The sequence below is a fragment of the Magnolia sinica genome, chromosome 14 (genome assembly GCF_029962835.1).
Source record: "Magnolia sinica isolate HGM2019 chromosome 14, MsV1, whole genome shotgun sequence".
Lineage (NCBI taxonomy): Eukaryota > Viridiplantae > Streptophyta > Magnoliopsida > Magnoliales > Magnoliaceae > Magnolia > Magnolia sinica.
The window spans coordinates 82,053,920-82,074,817 of NC_080586.1; the positions used below are offsets into that span (position 1 = coordinate 82,053,920).

Here is a 20,898-nt window from a genome sequence, read left to right on the forward strand (position 1 = left end):
CCCACTATAGTGCATGTGTTATGAACTCAAAAATGACTAGATCTTTGAACACCTACCGTTAAAAGCTTGTCGGAGGCTCTCTGAGGTCTGGTCTACTTTAGCTTAATTTGGATCTGCTTCATTTTCAGATTAATTTAACAAAAATGATCTCAAAAAATGGATGGACGGTGTGAATATAATATATATATCATGTAAGGCTATAGAACTTTGCTAACACCTCAACACACCGTGAGGCCACAGAATCCGTCCAACACGGGAACCAGCTGTGTGGGTGAGACCCTAACCGTAGGGCCACCTTGACGCATGCATGCATTACATATCCACATCATCCATCTGTTTGCCAGATTATTTTAGGGCCTGAACCTGAAAATGAAGCAGATAAAGGTTTCAGGTACAAGTTTCAGGTGGACCACACCACATGAAACAGTGGTTACTAACCATTAAAATCTTTTTCAGGCCAATAAAAAGTTTATATAAAACCGAAATGATATTTATTTTTTCTTTCATCTCTAATGTCTGTGGAACTTTTTAATAGATTGGATGGTAAACAACCATTACGCACTAAGAAGTTTTTAATAATGAGCATTCAACGGTAGGAATTTACATACACACATTTTCCTACCGTACGGCCCACTTGAGTTTTGTATTTTGATAATTTTTGAGCCGATATAGCTGATGTGGGTGCGTGTCGTGCGAAGACGAGCGCTACACCCTCGTGCTCCGAGTTGTATGAACCGCTCAAAGGAGATCAAAGTTACGTGGGCTCCACAGGAATGTATTTACCATATCAACACCGTTCATTCATTTTTCGAGATCATTTTAGATGAGTGGTTAAAAAATGAATTATATTAACAGCTCAAATGGACCACACCACTGCTATAGCAGTGGGGTAATGATTTTCACCATCAAAACATTCGTAGGGCCCACCATAACGTTTATTGTCCAAGCAATCTATTCATAAGGTTACGAAAACCCGGATGAAGAAGAAAAAAAATATTATATTGATCCAAAATTTCAGTTAACCAAAAGGGTTTCAATGGTAGACGTTTAATCCCCACTGCTTTTGGAAGTGTGGTCACTTAGATCAATCTTAATTTTAGAATAAAGCCCTAAGAAGACCTCTCCAATTATATGGACGGTTTGGATATAACAAATACCTCATCACGGAACCCACAAACTTGCTGACGTCAATACACCAGTGGTGTTTGGTACACCAGCCAATTCGCTCCCGGCATCCGCACTCCGTACGTAATACTGTGAGGGAAACGGATTGGCTACTCCCCCTGCCAGCGGCTCCGTGGCTGGAGATCGGTGCTCTGTGGGCCCCACCACATGAAAACAATAGTGATTGAATATAAACCATTAAAATCCTCCTAAGGGCCACTATACTGTTTATTTGACATCCAATCTGTTGATTAGGTCATCAGGATCAGATGAAAAGAAAAAAAACAAAGATCAGCTTGATCCAACACTTGTATGGCCCCCAAAATGTTTTTAATGGTCGAGCCTCATTCAAAACTGTTTCCTGTGACGTGGTCTACTTGAGATTTTTATATAACTCATGTTTGGACTCTTTATTTTTATTTTTTTATTTTTTATTTCTACACACGCACACACACCCCCATACACTCACGCCACACGCACACATACCCCACACACGCACGCCGTGGGATTTCACCACCGTGGGATTTTTATATAACTCATGTTTGGACTCATCCCTTAAAATGATCTCTAAAAGTAGGTGGATGGCATGGTTGAACCAAATACATCACGGTGGGTCCCACATAGCACCGGCCACCAGCCATTGGCTGGTGTAAGTGGAGTAGCCAATCCGTTTGATGGTTCACCACCATTATGACTTTTCAACCTTCTAAAGTGGATAAATAGTACATACATTGATACGGGCCGCACCTAATTGAGTCCCGAGAAGATGGTGGTGAACTATCAATTCATAGTTGTGTGGTATGGACTCGGATTCCGTGGTAACCCCTGGGCCACGTGTCCTGGTTATGAACGTCAGAATCCTATAAATAAAGGATGAGAAGGGAGATATTAGCAAAGAAGCTAATTTTCATTCCTTTTTCTTTTTCTGCAGCTGAGAGAGAGGGAATGGAGAGAAGTGGGTTTCTTATTTTCCTCTTTCTTTTAAATATGCTGATATACTGTGGAGGATATTGGAAGGTAAGTGGTAGTTGCTTGGATTCCGAGAGAAAAGCTCTCACCACTTTTCGGAAGGCTCTCAACGATCCTTCCAATATTCTCTCTTCTTGGGATGATGAAGCCTCAGACTGCTGCAAATGGAGAGGAATTACCTGCAACAACATAACCGGGTATGTTCTTAAACTCGACCTCCATTCCGATAACTACGATCTCAGTCTAAGTGGCGGAATTGATCCAGCTTTGAGTCTAAGTGGCAGAATTGATCCAGCTCTGGTTGAACTGAAGCATCTTAAGTTGCTGGACTTGAGCTACAATGCCTTTGATGGTATCCCAATTCCACAGTTTTTGGGTTCCATGAAGGAGTTGACGCATTTGTACTTATCAAGGGCAGGGTTCGGAGGGACAATTCCTCACCAGCTTGGAAACCTCTCTCACCTCATTTCCTTGAAGCTGTCTTCATATATCTACTCCGACTCCGTACTGAGTGCCAAAAACCTGTGGTGGTTGACAAACCTAACTTCTCTCAAGTATCTCGACATGTCTTATGTGAACCTTTCCATGGCAAGCCATGATTGGGTCCACGTAATGAACAAGTGTCCTTCCCTCGTTGAGCTACGCTTACCAAATTGTGATCTTTCATATATTTCTCCAACTCTTGCTTCTGTTAATTTCACATCTCTCCGTGTCCTTCATCTCTATCAGAATAACTTCAACTCTAGAATTCCAAAGTGGATAGCTAACATTAGCAGCCTTGTGTCTTTAAATCTCTCAGATAACATTTTTGATGGTCCGGTTCCTTACCAATTTTCACAACTTCCCAACTTGGAAGAGTTGCAGCTGGGAGGATCTCTCTGTCCTAACTGTTCACAACTCCCTGAAGGCAGTTGGAGTAAACTGAAGCTACTTGATCTATATTTCAGTGAGCTGCATGGTGGAATCTCCAATTCTATTTGGAATATCAAATCACTTAAATCTCTCTCTTTCTCATTCGATGAGAATATAAGAGGTTGCATTCCAAGAGCTATAACTAAGCTTGTCAATTTAGAGAGCCTGTCTTTGTATGGAGGCCAAATGAATGCGCCCATTCCTGAATGGTTCAATGAACTAAGAAATCTAAAGAACCTTTTTCTCCAAGGTTGCATGCTGGGCCCAATCCCTGCATCTCTTGGAAGATTGTCTTCCTTGCAATCTTTATATCTCAGTGGCAATCAGTTGAATGGGAGTATCCCTGCAGCTCTTGGAGGATTGTCTTCCTTGCAATCTTTAGATCTCTCATGGAAGCAGTTGAATGGGAGTATCCCTGCAGCTCTTGGACGATTGTATTCCTTGCAATTTTTATATCTCAGTAACAATCAGTTGAATGGGAGTATCCCTGCAGCTCTTGGACGATTGTATTCCTTGCAAAATTTAGATCTCGGTGGCAATCAGTTGAATGGGAGTATCCCTGCACCTCTTGGAGGATTGTCTTCCTTGCAATATTTAGATCTCTCGTGGAATCAGTTGAATGGGAGTATCCCAGCAGCTCTTGGAGGATTGTCTTCCTTGAAATCTTTAGATCTCAGTGGCAATCAGTTGAATGGGAGTATCCCTGCAGCTCTTGGAGGATTGTCTTCCTTGCAATCTTTAGATCTCAGTGGCAATCAGTTGAATGGGAGTATCCCTGCAGCTCTTGGAGGATTGTCTTCCTTGCAATCTTTAGATCTCTCATGGAATCAGTTGAATGGGAGTATCCCTGCAGCTCTTGGACGATTGTATTCCTTGCAATTTTTATATCTCAGTAACAATCAGTTGAATGGGAGTATCCCTGCAGCTCTTGGACGATTGTATTCCTTGCAAAATTTAGATCTCGGTGGCAATCAGTTGAATGGGAGTATCCCTGCACCTCTTGGAGGATTGTCTTCCTTGCAATATTTAGATCTCTCGTGGAATCAGTTGAATGGGAGTATCCCAGCAGCTCTTGGAGGATTGTCTTCCTTGAAATCTTTAGATCTCAGTGGCAATCAGTTGAATGGGAGTATCCCTGCAGCTCGTGGAGGATTGTCTTCCTTGCAATCTTTAGATCTCAGTGGCAATCAGTTGAATGAGAGTATCCCTGCAGCTCTTGGAGGATTGTCTTCGTTGCAATCTTTAGATCTCAGTGGCAATCGGTTGAATGGGAGTATCCCTGCAGCTCTTGGAGGATTGTCTTCCTTAGAAGTATTACTTCTCCGTGGGAATCAGTTGAATGGGACAATTCCAACGACTTTAGGACAACTTTTTAACTTGTCTAAGCTTGACCTCTCTTACAACTCCTTGACAGGAAACGGGTCTGAAACTCATTTTGAAAACCTCAAAAAGTTGGACTACTTAGATTTGTCTTTTAATTCTTTGGCTTTCAATCTACACCCTCATTGGGTCCCTCCATTTCAGCTTTCTTACATTGATCTAGGATCATGTCATTTAGGTCCTCGGTTTCCTCCCTGGCTACAAAAGCAAAAACGCATAGGCCAATTGGATCTCTCGAACACAGCCATCTCTGACATCATCCCCACCTGGTTTTGGGATTTAACACCCCAACTTTCTTCACTGAACCTCTCAAATAACGAGATTTCTGGCCAATTGCCCAACCCTCTAAAAATGATATCTGATGATGATGCCTTCATTGATTTGAGTTCGAATCATTTCAGTGGTCCCATACCTTGCATATTGAATGGAGTTGGAGTACTTGATCTCTCCAACAATCAATTTTCTGGGCCAATCCCACCCAATTTTACATCCACAATGCATAATTTACGTGTCCTTGATCTTTCCCGGAACAATATAAGTGGCACCATCCCATTAAGATTGGGTGACTGTGTAGACCTCTAGGCACTTGATTTGAGCAAGAACCGTTTATCAGGAAGAATTCCCCCATCTTTGGGTCTGTTACATCAACTTCAAACAATGCACTTGAGCAATAATAGCCTATCAGGAAATGTTCCTTCAACTTTGAAGAATTGTACTCTTTGGGAGACTCTCGACCTTGAACACAACAATTTCTCAGGCCAGATTCCTGCTTGGATTGGCAAAAGCTTTCCGGCTTTAAGAATTCTGAATTTACGATCCAATATGTTTACTGGCAACATCCCACCACAATTGTTAAACATAACCTCTCTTCAGGTTCTTGATTTGGCACAAAATTGCTTATCTGGTTCAATTCCTCAAAGTCTTCAGAATCTCATGGCCATGAAGAATGAGCAGAAGATGGGCCACTTTATTTTGCATGGAGCAGGATCTTATTATGAGGAAAACTTGCTTGTGTCAGTGAAGGGGCGAATGCTTGAATACACTAGAACAATTTCACTGGTTACATGCATGGACCTTTCAAGCAATAACTTATCTGGAGAAATTCCTGAACAACTCACAAATCTTCTGGGATTGCATGTCTTAAACTTATCCGGAAACCATTTGATCGGAAAAATCCCAGATAAGATTGGTAAATTGGCATTGCTAGAGTCTCTTGATTTCTCCAGAAATCAGCTTTAGGGTACAATTCCTCTGAGCATGTCAAATTTAACTTTTCTAAGTTACTTGAATTTCTCGAATAACAACATGTTGGGAAAAATTCCATTGGGAAATCAGCTCCAGACACTTCAAGATCCTTCTATTTATATGGGCAACAATAATCTCTGTGGACCTCCTCTTCCATATAAGTGTGATAGTGATGAGACTTTTCAAAGTCCAATGCCTGTTGGTGGTAATGTAAAAAAGGATGATGGAGCGCATGAAATGATTTGGTTTTACTCTGCATTGGGACCAGGATTTGCTGTGGGGTTTTGGGCCTTCTGTGGCGTTTTAGTGCTCAAGAGAGCTTGGAGGATTGCCTATTACCGTTTCGTTGAAAGAAAGAGTTCTTTACAACTGTCGCTTTGCAAGATGTTAGATTGAAGAAGTTACTTGGAAACGAATATCATGAATAATGAATAACTGTTTGCTACCTAGTTGTGAAAGCTTTACAGTGGTGGTCTTTTTTCTTTTCTTTTTTTTTTCTCGTTTTTTCTTTTTTTGTTAGTACTTTTTATAAGAGTTGTAATAGAATGCTTAGTAATTAGAATTTACGGAGGGGATTGGCCAATATTTTCCTCTCTTATGTATATAATTTTCAAGTATCAATAAAATTACAGGTGGTGTGCTCCCACCTTTCTGCAAAAATATAATAACAATAATAATAAATATTTCTATATTTAATACGTGTTAGGTGCTCTACTCATTAATCAGAACACACACCTATGAGAAAAACATATGATTAGTAAGATTAGTCCATGGTCTATATTCAATGTAAGAAACCACCTAATGAGTGATGGTCCATATTCAATGTATGGAAGTGACTGATGTAGAGCGGGTCGCGAACAGTTTCATGTCCAAGATGGACCAGAGAAGGCCCGATTAGAGGCGGAAGTCATCAAGACCATTAGAACCTTAAAACATGCATATCTCACAAACCGGAATGAGTTACTCGATGTACCATACAAGATTTTGGGGTAGGACGATCTACTTTAGCCAACTTACCTGACGTTCATCCTTGTGCCAGTGACCCACCTAATAATTCCATTGGCTTAATTTTTTGGGCAAAACCACATATAGAGTGGGACACTTCCCAAAGTTTGGCAAGTTGAACTATATATTATTATTTGTAGAGTTTAGTTTGCGAGATTGTTCGCCACCTGTTATTAATTTTAAGTGGTCTTGCATATCTGAATTCAGTTAATACTACACCAAACGATATTTCATGACAGGGCCCACCTTTTCCACGGCTCAAATGATGAGAACCATCCTGAAGATCTCTTTGTCAATCCACTCATCTGGTGGAGTCACACCTGGTGTGTGAGATTGTTGGCCACCCATCGCTTTAAGTGGTCCTGCACACCTGCATTTGGCTTGAATTTTAAGCCATATAACATTTCATGATGGGCCCACTTTGTGATGCAGGGGAGGACGTGAGGTTGAGCACCGTCTTCCTCAAGAGGATAATTATTCCGAATCCATGGAACTTCTCTGGACTCCTCACAGAGACTTCTTGAATCCACGAGGAAAGAAAGCAGAAAATAGAAAATAATTTCTAATAAATTTGAAATTGATTAATTAATAATTGATAATCGTCTAATGCGTCTCCATACACCATTAATAAAGAAAAAATAAACTAAAATTCGTAATTACCAAAAATAGTAAAATTCTAACTCTAATAAAAATCCTAACTCTAATAAAACTCTTCTAATGCTTAATTTCTAAAAATAAAAATTTCAAATAAAATTTCTCTAGAAGAGTCCTAGTATAATTAAAAGTTATTTCTACAAGGGAAGAAAATCTAAAACTCTAAAAATAGAAAAAATTAAAATTAAAAATAAGAATTACTAAAAATAGTAAAATTTTTCTAAAAAATCGTTTCTGAGCTGAAAGTGCATGTTTTCTGACGAAACGGACAGATGCGACCCACTTTGTGGGTCGGTTCACCTCAAATGCCCCATTTCAGTAAAGATTGATAGGTTGTGCGCCCCGTAACGATACCCAGATCAAAAGTTATGGTCAATTTACGGTCCGTCTTCTTTTGGCCCCACCATGTTAGGAATGTATCTGTGACACATTCTATATCAGACCCTTCCACTTGAAAAAAAACTCGTCCTCTAGTTACACAAGAGACTTGGTACATGAGTCTGAGATCTAACGCCAATGTTCATTAGCCCTTTTTTTTTGTACTTGGCATTAAGCTCTTGAGTTGACACAATATATGTACTCATGCTTTCCTTGACTTGACTAATATTGATTAGTTCCTTCACATCTGTCTTCAAGATTTCATATTTTTCTGATAATGTGGGCAATTAGGCAGACTTGCCCCTGAGATGGGATCAACGTGATTTTGTATATCTCGTATGGGAGGTAATTTTTAGGGATTTCATCGAGCACAACCCTCTTGAACTCCTGCGATACTGGTTCCAAATCTTCTAGGATATTCACAGGCTCCACATATTTTTTCTTTTTAACTAATTGATATATATTTCCCGTTTTCTCAGATTGTTTAACAAAGGCCTGTTCAGTAATTGATATTGTCCCTCTACTTTAAAAGTCTTGGGTTGGTTCTCCATTCCTATAGAGGTCACATGTTCGCCACTAGTGAATCCTATGGTCTGTTGCAACTCCGTTTTGATGAAGTCATTTTTCGCGGACCAATAATATGTTTTTTCTACATAACCTTTTACCTATCGACTATCCTGATAATAATTTTGGTTTTGTTAGAATAATACTTGATCATAATCTTGAGGGAGGAATCGCATGCACAATAACTTCTTCATCCGCGACCACGTGCGAATTGACACCTTCATCTGTCTCGTCCGCTCGAGTTGAAGTTGTTCCCACCAATCTGAAGCTCTGCCCGTCAACTTGTATACCACGAGTTTAACTTTCTTTTCTTCTACAATGTTCATGTAGTTGAAGAAACGTTCAACTTCAAGCAACCAATCGAGGAAGTCCTTGAAGTAGAGTTGGCCATTAAAACTAGGAAGATCGACTTTCATCTTGAATTCTTGAACCATCCTGTGGTTCATTGATAGCATCGCCCTACGATCAGTAAAAATAAGTGGACTGACTTGATTCTCAATCACTTTGGCACTTGATTAGTGGACTGACTTGATTGTCCAATAATCGGTAATGAGACCCACCTATACATGTGGCCATCACCTTATGACTGTAAGTACCAAATTTTGGCCATAGAATTTAAACCACGAGCTATTTTACTTTCAACGGCCTTTTTCAGAACCACCAAATGGATGGTTGCGATTGGTTTGTCACAGTGGTTTGCAAGAAATGCTCCATAAAAAATGTGTCCCTATATATGGTCTAAAAAGCTGCATAGGAGTGACACATGAGGATGATGACTTGCCACCATTTTCAAAATGTTGGTTGAACCATGGCTCGAGTGTAGACTCCCTACACGGTTCACCATCATTTAGAAGTTAGAATACTTAATTATATGATAGCCCAAGCCCTTTTTGCCAAGTTCGAAGTTAGGAAAGGTTCTCCATTACTACTAATGTATGGGCTTTTATTAGAGTTTTAAGACTAACTACTCAGACCAACTCGTTTGGTTTTGATTTTAGCCGAACTGGCTCGAGTCAGGGGTCCATTGACACGGCTTGGTGACGGGTTTCCCCTCACGGGTTGCATCCTTCAAAAGATTTGAACCATTGATCTCAGACCTACACACCACAATGGCTGTGTGATGTATATGGTAGTGCACCCATGTGCAATTAACAAATCATTCAACAAGAGATCTTCAATTTTATCTGTGCCACAAATTATTATTATTTTTTTTAAAAAATAAAGTGGCTAATCAAACACAATTGAAGCCAAACAAGCCTAAGTATAAGTGGTCCTGGTTTAAGGAGCCCCTTCGACGGTCTCAACCCATTCATACAGACTGCTCACTAGGTCCACTGCACATTTCATGGTTTACCATGCAAACATCACACTTATTCAATAAATATAACCATTTGATCAGTAGCTTCAGTATGGATAGTCAAAGACCATTCACACGAAAAATGGGTCCAGTAACCAACTTGATGCATCTATTTGCTAGGATTATATGATCAAACCAATGACAGATTTGATCATATTATGAATGAGATCTTTGCATTGGAATGTGTTCTGAAACAAACATAAAAATAAAATAAAAACGAGGATAATATAGATAGGTGAAACAACCGGTTTTATTCTCAATCAAATGAATAAATTAGCAGAAGAGGTGGTGAAGATGAGGAAGAAAAAGAAACTGTAATTAGATTTTTCTTCAAATTTCTGCAGATGTGATTGATGTTACATACAACAACAGATTAGGTAGAAGAACAGCCAGTAACAGCAGCTAAAACCTAGGCTGAACACAGCAGCCTCAGCCAGCCCACCCCGCAGTGCCAAATCTGTACCCTTAAATGCAATTCCCCAGCATCTGTAGAGTAGCCATGGCCCAAAAAAAATAGGGGTACTACAAATTCCCGATTTAAGACTTTTTTTTTTTCTTTTCTTTTTTTCATTTTCCTCTGTGACTATTGATGAATATAACAATATACAGTTCTTTCCCAAAGGTGTCGAAACTTCATTGCTGTTAGGAACTGCTGAATCTGATCTTGATACACATCATTGGAAGCTATCCCTCCTACAGAAAATCATAATTTCAAAAATACCGACATCAGTTGCTGTGTCGGAGGATGATTAAAAGCTCCCGATGAAACTAAAGCTACAAACATAACAGTAAAATGTAAGTGGTCTTTCAACTCCATGGAGTCCAACTTCAACTAATGCCACACCCGAAATCAGTCAATGGGGTGGAGTAGGACATTCGTCAAAGCTTGGATTCAGATGAAAATCCCAAATTCTTTAGAGATTGCCACGGACTGACCCAAAATCATAATAAGGATAGCAGACGGCAGATGCAAAGTTATGGAACTTTGGTTTGGTTCTTTCGTCACGATGCTCAGGAAGAACACAAAATTGCACCCTTGCAATCTTGGGGCATGTATACAGTACAGGAAGCAGTCGAGAAATGCACCACCATCGGCAACAGGCTAAAATTCGGCCTATTTCGACAACTTTCCCAATGGACAAACAGAAGTTTAAAACAGATGGCCATCCAGCAGGGGAAAATCCTCTGATTGACCTGTTATGATCATTCAAACAGCGCAAGCTTTTTGGTCACAGCCGATCCATGATGGGCCCACCTCTTGACCCATTCCAATTGTCGGTCATGACCTCGACAACTTCCTAAATGCAGATACCAACACAAATACCATTCGAAACAATGCAATGCTGAAACTAAACAGAAAAAAATGGTGAAAATATTCACAATCTGGCTTAACTAACACAGAAATGGAAAAGTTCCTCAGTTATCTTGAGGTCTATTGTTCAAATGCTGGCATAGCATGACAATCCATAAGCATGCACAAAGCCACCATAAACATGGCATGTGTACCACAGTACACTTGGTAGTTCCTAAAATGGATGTGGTACAGTATAAAAGTAAGGCTTAGATTGTTGCTCTCGACCAGCATATCTCCCCCCTTTTGATTGGAGCAGAATCCTCAACAACACCTGTTTTTTTACAGCGCGTGCAACAATCTAAGTCCTCTGGCTCACCATGATGTCATCCATCAGGAACATTCCACGATGCCACGACTCGGGCCAAAAATCAGCCAGATACACAACCCTGGTGGGCCAAACTATCAGAAGAGGAGATGCCAACCATAGGTCTATGTGGTGCCACCATGGTGTTTATCTTTCATCAAAACCCATTCATCAGGAGTAAATCACAAGGACAGTGAATATACAAAAACCTGCAGCCTGATCCACAACTCAAGAGGGCCACACTTCATGGACTTACACCTATTACCCTCACAGTGTGGGCCCTTCTTGATAAATATTCTGTACATTCACACCGTCAATCCGTTCCTTGGGCTCATTTCAGTACGTTATTATTACAAAATAAATAGATCCAAATGGGTCCTTGCTCTTGCTCGGGTGGTAGACTCTCACGAGTTTCAACTCCCGGTACCCATACGAAGTAAATAGATCCAAATCTCCTGTAGACCAAACCACTGAAAAAAGTGGTAAATGACTGTGGTCAACCTAAGAGTTGGATCTGTTTAATTTTCGGTATTACCTCCTAAAACGGACTTAGAAAACGGATGGATGGAGTGGATATACAACACATAAGGATGGTGGGCCCCAAAGTAAGGGTAACACCTACTAAATTATTACCCTAGTAACACCTAATCCGCTCCCGTCGCGCTGGGCCATCCCGACTACGAAGGGGACGCGGGACTTCGGTGCATGTTGACATGAAAAAGTTCTGTAAGCCAAACATGATGTATTTTTTATATCCACACCGTTCATCCATTTTTTGAGATCATTTAAGAGCATGAGCCTAAAAATAAGGCGGATCCAAAACTCAATTAGACCACATGAAAGAAAGCAATTAGTTCTGGCCAGCTTTGCTGAAGCCAGGCCGGGAGTTTTCCGGGCGTCTGGCCTTCTTGTGGGGCCTGAAGCTCTGGCTTCTACTCTAATGCGCCCATTAGTTCTGGCCCTGGTTTGGTTAGCCCATTTATGGACTAGCAAAAACATCCTTCCTAGCTATGGGCGTCCACACAGCAATGGTGGACCCATTGGACCCGCCCTTTAATCAATCTAATTCAACAATATTCGGTGTCGGGCCCAATCTTTTCAGTTTTGCAGTTTTTGGTACTGGGCCTATCAGTGGGGTCCGTTGCTTCCGATGGGAAATTTCTGGATTCTGATGGTCTCCTTGGCCCATGTGATGACGACGACCCTGGTACGCCATCGACTACTCTCTCGGACCCACATTCATCTATCCATTTTAAAACTCTTACTCGGATTGATATGCACACAGACTTAGAAACAAATGTTGCAGATGACCTAATTAATGGTCATATTGTTCCATCCAAATATAACAAAGTGCTCCATCGGACCCTCCATGTAGCTTTCACAAAGAAATCCTATATCTTTGGTTCCGATCAAATAGTCTACTTGAATCATGGATGGAGTTAATTTTTGGAGGGTGAGTATTACCTTATACATTCTTTCTAGTCGTGTGGTCTACTTGAATCGTATGTGGCTAATATTTTAGCCGAAAACCTAGTACAGGGTGAAGCACCTGATGGTTGGAGTGGATTTCACATTAACATCACAGTGGGGGCCACCTGAGCCCTTAACCCCTTCCCTTTCCTCCAACTTTAATTACTAAATTAATGGGATAGCATATTGAAAGCGATTTTAAAAAAGGAGCCAGCATGTAAGTTCTACCGTAAGTCGATGGTTTTTTGTAAAATTTCTGGTGCAACATAAACCATCCATAAGTGGCCCGACCATGTAAATCCTACATGGTAAGACTTGATAGGAACTTCGCCCAATCAGATCCTGGACCCAGACCTGGCAAGACCAGACCCAATTAGTGCTATGGACAAATGTCTTAAATCTGTCTGTTGATTGGTCGATGACATCAACCAGGTTTCGATGACATTGAAGCCAGTCGTCGATGACATCGAAGGTTGCTCGATGCCATCGATAATTTTTGGAATTTTTCACCCCTGGTCTTTGGACAGTTTTGGTCCGTTTTCGATGACATCAAAGATTTTACGCAGATTTTCTGTGGAAACGTAGATTTTGCGATTTTTGTTTCCTATTTCAATTCTACTTCTTTTTAAACTTATATAAAGGGGTGTATGCGGGGTTGGGGGTATTCTAAGGCTTTCTAAAGGAGTTACAAGGGTTGCTAAAATGATTTTAGGGTTTCTAAAGGGTATAGCAAGGGTGAGATTTGAGGTTATTCGAATCGAGTAAGTCCTCTCTCTTTGTAATTTCTATTTTCATAGTGGAGATCTGTTGCTTTGTGCCGTGGTTTTTTCCCGCGAAAGTTTTCCACGTTAAATCTTTGTGTTCTCCTGTGTTTGTTTAGTGCCATTGTATTGCTATCTTAGATCTAGATCTGTATGATTCCGCAGTTCAAATCCTCAACAAGTGGTATCGGAGCAATCGTTGGGGCACAGATCTGAATCTGAGGAATTAGTAATAATAGCGAGCACCAGGTATGATATTGAGAAGTACTCAGGGAAAAATAATTTTGAGTTATGCACGATCAAGATGATGAATTCCTTAATCAAGCAAGGAGAAGATGGTGCTCTTGAGGAGCGAAAGTCTACTATGACTGATGATGAATGGAATACTCTTGATAGGAAGGCATTATCATCGATCCGTTTATGTCTCACGGATGATATTCTCTACAAAGTCATGAGGGAGAAAACTGTGGCTAAGTTATGAGCGAAGTTATAAGATGTCTATACGAAAAAGTTCTTGAAAAATCGCTTACACTTGAAGCGGCAGTAGTATAACTTCCAAATGGCAGAGGGTGGAGATCTGGAGGCTCACATTAGAAACTTTAATAAATTAGTTTACAAATTGCTGGATATGGAGGAATTGATGAAAGATGAAGAATAAACACATATGTTAATGAATTCTCTTCCGGCGTCGTATGAGTCATTCAAGGACACTATGTGTAGCACGAATAAAATCCTGAATGTCGACACCGTTATCTCAGCCATTCAAGGGAAGGCTATGAGAAAACTAAACAGCGACATGGGGACATCTTCTGATGCACTGTTTATAAGGGGTAGAAATTTTAAACAAGGTACGGGTTCTTTAGGTTCTAGATCCAAATCCAAGGGCAAGAGAAAAGGAAAGGTAAAGTGCTGGAATTGTGGGAAGGAAGGACATGTGAAGAAGGATTGTGAAAATTATAAATCGAAGAGAGAAGATTTTGAGGCTTCGTACAGGGAGCCCAATGCTGCCACGTCAGATGGATTAAGTGGATGTGATGGTAATGTTTTGTCTGTGTCTACTATCAGGCGGGCATACGATGATCGTAAGGACGAGTGGATGCTAGACGCAGGGGCATCTTTTCACATGGCTCCTTATCGGAGTTGGTTCGCCAATTACAGGAAGTGCGATGGTAGACAGGTGTTTATGGGCAATGGCTTTGCCTGTAATCTTGTGGCTATTCGTACGGTGCGCATAAGAATGTTTGATGGGGTGGAGCGTACCTTGACTGAAGTCAAGCATGTTCCTGATTTGAAGCAGAATTTGATTTCTCTTGCTATACTTGAAGCAAAAGGATGCAAGTACACAGGTATTGATAGTGCTCTTAAGGTATCTAAGGGGGCACGGGTAATCATGAAAGCGCAACGACTCGGTAACTTGTACAGGTTGATCGGGAGCACTTCAAAGGTGGAGCTGCAGTGGATGTAGCGGATTCCACCTCTGCATATGTGTGGTATGTTGAGCATGGCCACATGAGCGGGTAGGGCAAGAAGGCTGAGATGCACGGACATGGATATAGAGTAGGTGGAGTAGCCACCTGTGAGAAGAATCACATGCATGATCGCAGGATATCGGCATGGTACAAAGATGACTCCAATATTACAGAAGATTCATCTTCTATTCTAATGGCTCTGGGTGAGCCTGATATTGATAAGTGAAAAGTGACCATGGGCGATATGATGGATTCGTTGTATCAAACCGACATATGGGAGCTGGTGGCGCTTCCAGTGAGTCGAAAAGCGGTTGGATGCAGGTAGATCTTCAGGAGGATACAATATAGATACAGGGTGAGGTTGGTAGCGAAAGGTTATGATCAGAGAGAAGGGATAGGCTTCTTAAAGATATTCACGCCGATGGATAGTAGGTGTCTATTAGATCCGTGATTGGCGTTGGTTGGCCAATGTGATCTTAAGCTGGAAGGATGGATGTGGAGTCTGCACTTCTGCAAGAGAATGTGAAGAGCAGATCTACATGAAGCAACCAGAGCAGTTCGAAGTTAAAGGGGCTGAGAAAAGACTTTGCAGGAGGTCGTGGTTCGACCTGTCACCTAGGCAGTGGTTTGATTCCTTCATGGTGACTCAAGAATTGATGACATGTAGATCACCAATTATAAAGTGTCTGAAATCAATGTACTGAAGACTCGGTTAAGTGGGACATTCAGGATGAAGGATCAGGGGGCTGCAAAGATGGTTCTTGGCGTTGAGACTGAAAGAGGAGTAGGCTTTGGTAATCACAGGAGGAATACCTTGTGTGTAGATATTGATCAAGGATGTGATGGGCTAAGAAAAGCCGGAGAGCATTCCCTACGCGTCTCTCCTAAAGTTTTCCTTAGGACATGTCCCAAAACAGATGAGGAAAAGCAAGATATCTCATGAGCCTTATTTGAATACAGTTGACAATGTATGCCATGGTCTAGATTAGACTGGTTATTTATAAGCTATTGCTGTTGTAAGCAAGTACCTTGGCAAGCAATATTGGGTAGCGGTGAGATGGTAAGAAGAGTACGTCTTTCCTTTTGAGAAGACGAGAACAAAGATGGTTGAGCACGTGGATTTTGATCCGGCACACATGCTCACCTAGATCCTTCCTACAGAGAAGTTCGAGTTCTGTGTAACTTCTCTAGGCTTGGCGATGGCGTAAAAGAAGGATGGAGTGTGCAAAAGAAGCTATGATGTGATGTAGAGATAAAAGAAGAGGACAATAAGCTACATGGATGAAGATTGAAGACATGCTTGAGATTGTTATGAACAGATGTCTTAAATCTATCTGTTGGTCTGTCGATGACATCGACCAAGTTTTGATTACATCGAAGCCAGTCGTCGATGACATCGAAGGTTACTCGATGCCATCGATAATTTTTGAAAATTTTCACCCCTGGTCGCTAAACAGTTTTGGTCCGTTTTCGATGACATTGAAGATTTTATGCAGATTTTTTTTTGCAAAAATGCAGATTTTTTTATTTTTGTTTCCTATTTCGATTCTACTTCTTTCTAAACTTATATAAAGGGGTGTATGCAGGATTGAGAGGTATTTTAAGGCTTTCTAAAGGAGTTCCAAGGGTTCCTAAAAGGATTTTAGGGTTTCTAAAGGGTGTAGCAAGGGTGAGATTCGAGGTTGTTTGAATTGGATAAGTTCTCTCTCTTTGTAATTTCTATTTTCATAGTGGAGATCTGTCGCTTTGTGCCGTGGTTTTTTCCCGCAAGGGTTTTCGACGTTAAATCTGTGTTCTCTTGTGTGTGCTTCGTGTTATTGGATTACTATTATAGATCTAGATCTGTGTAATTTCGCAGTCCAAATCCCTAACAATTAGCTCAAGTACACGTACCATAGGACCCAATCCAAACCCAACCTGTTGACACAAACCACTAGTGCTGATGGGGTTCGTGGTTTTTTTTTTTAGGACTTGAAACCAAATCCATTTGGCCATTGGCACCCCTCAGGTCTTTGGACCTTTTTTTCGAGCTCTATTCCAACAGAGTCTGAGTCAAATAAGGGCATTGACATGGGCCCACTTAGTGGTGCTAATTGCACTAGTGAGGATGCGGTCATCTCACACTTGGAAATGAAGCACCCGGAGCCGCTCGTCAATCAATCCCAATATGATAAATATTCATGTCCATATGATAAGTGGTTCAAATTCTGCGTACATGTTTGTGTCCACTGATGTATGGAAATCTATCTTGCTGACATTGCATACAGATTCAGTAACACGTGTGATGTGAGTGGGGCTGGAATAATTTCAGGCCCAAATTTGAAATGTTGTAGTGGGCAACCTAGTGGGACCCATTTAGGCACACAACCTGGATGACAGAATATGATTCCACGACTAGGTTAGGATGGGCCACAAGCTAACAAACTAAAACTGACTTAAATTAAAATAACTTGACTCAGCGCATAAAACCAACTAAATTACAAACGGCCTCACAGGCATGGATGGTACGGATGCAACTTGGCCCAGTCGACTGGAACTTGGTTGAGTCCGATCCTAATCAGTACCATGGTTTAGTACTGAGAATAGAGGATGACATGGTCCTCATTTGAGTCACCCCCGGCTTGGTCGAGTCCTGACTCAACTCAGGATCGAATGAGTCCATCTGAGTTGCTGAGTAAAAAAACCATGCTCATGGGTAGTTACAGCCTAGGTTTGGGGAACTACAGGACCCGACCCGTGACATCCTAGACTATTGAATTCGAGCTTGATGATCTTCTTGGACCAAGTAATTTAGCCAGCATTGATCACAACCGCTCAATATTCAGTTTTGTCATCTCATGCTCTCTGTCAATGGTTGGTGATTGTATATGCATCGATGATAAGGGAATATAAGAACATATATTAACATGGCTGATATTATCACCAATACTGGAAATAATTTCGTTGATTGAAGCAAACATTGAGAAAATGATAAATAAATAAATAATCACTAAAAACTTCAGAAGATGTTAAAGGACATAATTCAACCACCTCCTTGGATAGGCCCTGATCCAAACATAGGATGATTCTGTCATGAACCGCACGCAGCTCTGCGATATTGTTCGAGCCTACCCCGTAGCCAAAGACAAAAAGTAAAAAGGTGGTTGTCGTTTGCCCCTCGGCAGATACCTGCTCCTCCTGATAACCTCGGGTTCCTCCTGGCTGACCCATTGACGTTTAACTTAGCCCAACCTTGGATTGGCTTGATCCACTTCATTAGTTCGTAGTTTGTAGGTAGGGGGGGGGGGGGGGCTGACGACAAGCTGCTAGTAGGCCCTTTCACTGGCCCTAGCTAGCAACCATTTTACACGGCTAATGACAGTCGCGCCAGGTACATGCCTCCCGTAAAATTTGATGGCATTCCTAGCTTTCCAAATCTCCCACTAAATTAGACATGGGGTCAGCCCATGCAGTGTTCACTCCCCAAGTATAGGGTTGTGATGTAGTAATAAACTCGGTGAGACCGAGGTCGAATCCCAAGGGACTGATACCTATACGTTACCTGAAACTAGGTAGAAATAGGACTAGCCTAAGATGAAATCTAAATCCAATATAAAGTGATGAATAATGGTGAGATATTATTCTAAAATGTAAGGAATTCAGAGGAAGGAAACTAGGGATTCAGAGGATCCACTTATAGAGATCAGGGAGATCTTATGCTTGCTTCAAAAATCATGAACATTAAACTAAACTTATTTGATCTAGTTTTCACGAGATGAAAGGTATATGAATTAGAATGGATTCCACCACCAAACCATGCCCAGGAGACAAGGCAAACAACAAAATTAAACTAATTACCAACCAATCAACAATGCCTGAAGGTTTAGGAAGGGTACCGTCATCCGACCATGCCCATGAGACGATGGTGAACAACAGGGCTTCCCAACGTCATAAACATCAAAAGGAGGGAGAAATACTCAAAACTATCACAGATCTATTGTAATTTCAGTCACAACAAATCATTAAAAATAACTGAAAGTATTCCTTTTAATTTGAACTAAAATCAACATCAGTCTAAACAAAAGGCACACGCATAAATTCTCCCATCAGACTACAAGCTTCACCTCTTAGCCCTAGCTAAGAGGTCTAGCCTAACATGAACATGGTGAGGCTAAAAGTCTTTCAACAGTATTAAGGAAGAAAAATAAAACCAAAGAAGAAAGAGAAACAAACTCCCAGCCGGCTGCCCATTGATCTCCTTCGAATTCCAATTCTTTTTTTTCTCTTTCTTCTCCTCTCTCCTTTATAGAAGACCCAAGGGCGGTGACTTGAGTCCATGCATCCTTTCGTCGGAAGCCTTTTCCCCAGCATGAGATTTTTCGCAATCTGTTTCTGCAGTTACGCAGACAGTCGGTGCGGTATCTTTGGAAACCGACTTCTGTTCATTCATCTTTCAGCCAAAGAGAACCAATCTAAGACGTTCAGCCTTCTTGGCATCAGTCGGAACTTCCTTGGAGAGGTTTTGAATGGTCAGGATCGTCGGACCGATTCTCTTTGTTGATACAAAACAGGCCGCAACGTTCGGGTTTCGGCCGCGCGGTGAACAGGGCCTGCGGACGGATCGCTGTGATGTCGGTGGGGCCCATTGAAGCTGACGTTTGAGAGATCTACGCCGTCCATCGGATTCAACTCGAAAAACCCATCAGGAATGGACGGTTCTTGAATGATTTCGGTGTGGTCCATAGGCTTTTTCACTCCGCCGTCCGACCCGCATTTAGACGGTTGGAAATCATCTTCTCAATGCCTTCTGGGATTCTACCACCTAGGCGATGGTTACAGGGCCCTTTAGAGTCCACTGGATGGTCCAGATCGGACTGATCAATGCAAAGGGTGGCCCACAACATTCGACCGCAGGCTCTATTGCGAAACAGAGCCTGCGCGACTCGTGCTATGACGTTGGTGGGGTCCAAAATCAGTGTCAGAGGAGAAATCCACCACGTCCATTGCGTTCTCCTCGAAAACCGTTCGGGACAGGCTGATTTGTCTCAAGTTTGATGCGGCCCATGGTACCAGATCTTCTAGTTGTCCGTCTTGCATTTGATCATGAGTTACGTGTGTGTGCGCGCATGGGAACAGAAGAAGACATTGGACAGGGTCTTGGCCACCCTATGGAGAAAATAGATGGTTCAGATCGTCCGTTTGGGCGATGGATGTGGCCCACTGTGATTAGCTGGTGAGAGCACGTCCGTCACTGGACGTGCGACGAACGTGCGAAACGTCTCTGTTTGGACGTTTTGCGCAAAAAATAGGTGGGGTCCACTGTGATGCCTGTCCTAGAAATTCACTCCCTTCATCAGCTCCTGTATATAGTGTTGGCCCATGGCCTCTAGTTTAAAGTAGATCTGACTTCAGGGTGGGCCATACGCTTAACCGATGTATGGATAACATTCACCATTAAAAATACAATTGGCTTCACGTATGCCATGCATGGCACATCTATTTACAGATTTTCTCTTCTCTTTTGTTATATCTTCTCCCGTCAGTATCTCCTGATTGCACCATGCAAATGACACAAAATTTCACTAGGATTTGTTATTTTTCATGCTCTTTCTAATGCCTAAGTTTGAGCCTTAATCGCTTATGGATTGCCAAGATGCTCTTTAATGGCTAGCACCCTTTGATCTCTCTGTTGGGCCACTTCCACGAGGATCTAATGGCTGAAATTTGACGTGTACGGTTAATTTATGGTCCTCAGGCTATGTATGAAGTTTCGAGCCGAGTAGATGGTGGAAACCCTGTGATCTTGCATTCTGACTAACTTTCAGGCCACTTGAGCTTCAGTTTCTCAATTTTCTCGGATCTCTGGCGTGTATATCCATCGATCTTCGTCCCCTGGAGTCCATTCCTTGCTCTGATGACTTCGGAGCGTTAAA

General features: G+C 41.6%; 2 protein-coding genes and 1 long non-coding RNA gene across 3 annotated transcripts in view; 2 read left to right on the plus strand and 1 right to left on the minus strand.

Annotated features, from left to right (window-relative positions):
• Positions 1 to 2,037: 2,037 nt before the first annotated feature.
• Positions 2,038 to 5,442, plus strand: LOC131224749 (leucine-rich repeat receptor protein kinase EMS1-like). The gene is made up of 2 exons (XM_058220076.1): positions 2,038 to 2,330; positions 2,406 to 5,442. Exons 1-2 carry the CDS (start codon positions 2,038 to 2,040, stop codon positions 5,005 to 5,007), a joined length of 2,895 nt encoding a protein of 964 aa, XP_058076059.1. The 3' UTR covers positions 5,008 to 5,442.
• Positions 5,083 to 5,664, plus strand: LOC131225086 (receptor-like protein EIX2). Its single transcript, XM_058220507.1, has one exon. It carries the CDS (start codon positions 5,083 to 5,085, stop codon positions 5,662 to 5,664), a length of 582 nt encoding a protein of 193 aa, XP_058076490.1.
• A 4,170-nt stretch (positions 5,665 to 9,834) lies between these two features.
• Positions 9,835 to 20,898, minus strand: part of LOC131224757 (uncharacterized) — a 99,223-nt gene continuing 88,159 nt past the window's right edge. The window contains exon 2 of the long non-coding RNA XR_009161172.1: positions 9,835 to 11,154. This is a non-coding gene — a long non-coding RNA (uncharacterized LOC131224757). The remainder of the gene's footprint in view (positions 11,155 to 20,898) is intronic.

Coding starts and splice junctions, on each gene's coding strand:
- LOC131224749 (XM_058220076.1), top strand. CDS start 2,038: ATGAGAAGGGAGATATTAGCAAAGAAGCTAATTTTCATTCCTTTTTCT. Junction 2,331..2,405: donor ACCTGCAACAACATAACCGG/GTATGTTCTTAA, acceptor TCCAGCTTTGAG/TCTAAGTGGCAGAATTGATC.
- LOC131225086 (XM_058220507.1), top strand. CDS start 5,083: ATGCACTTGAGCAATAATAGCCTATCAGGAAATGTTCCTTCAACTTTG.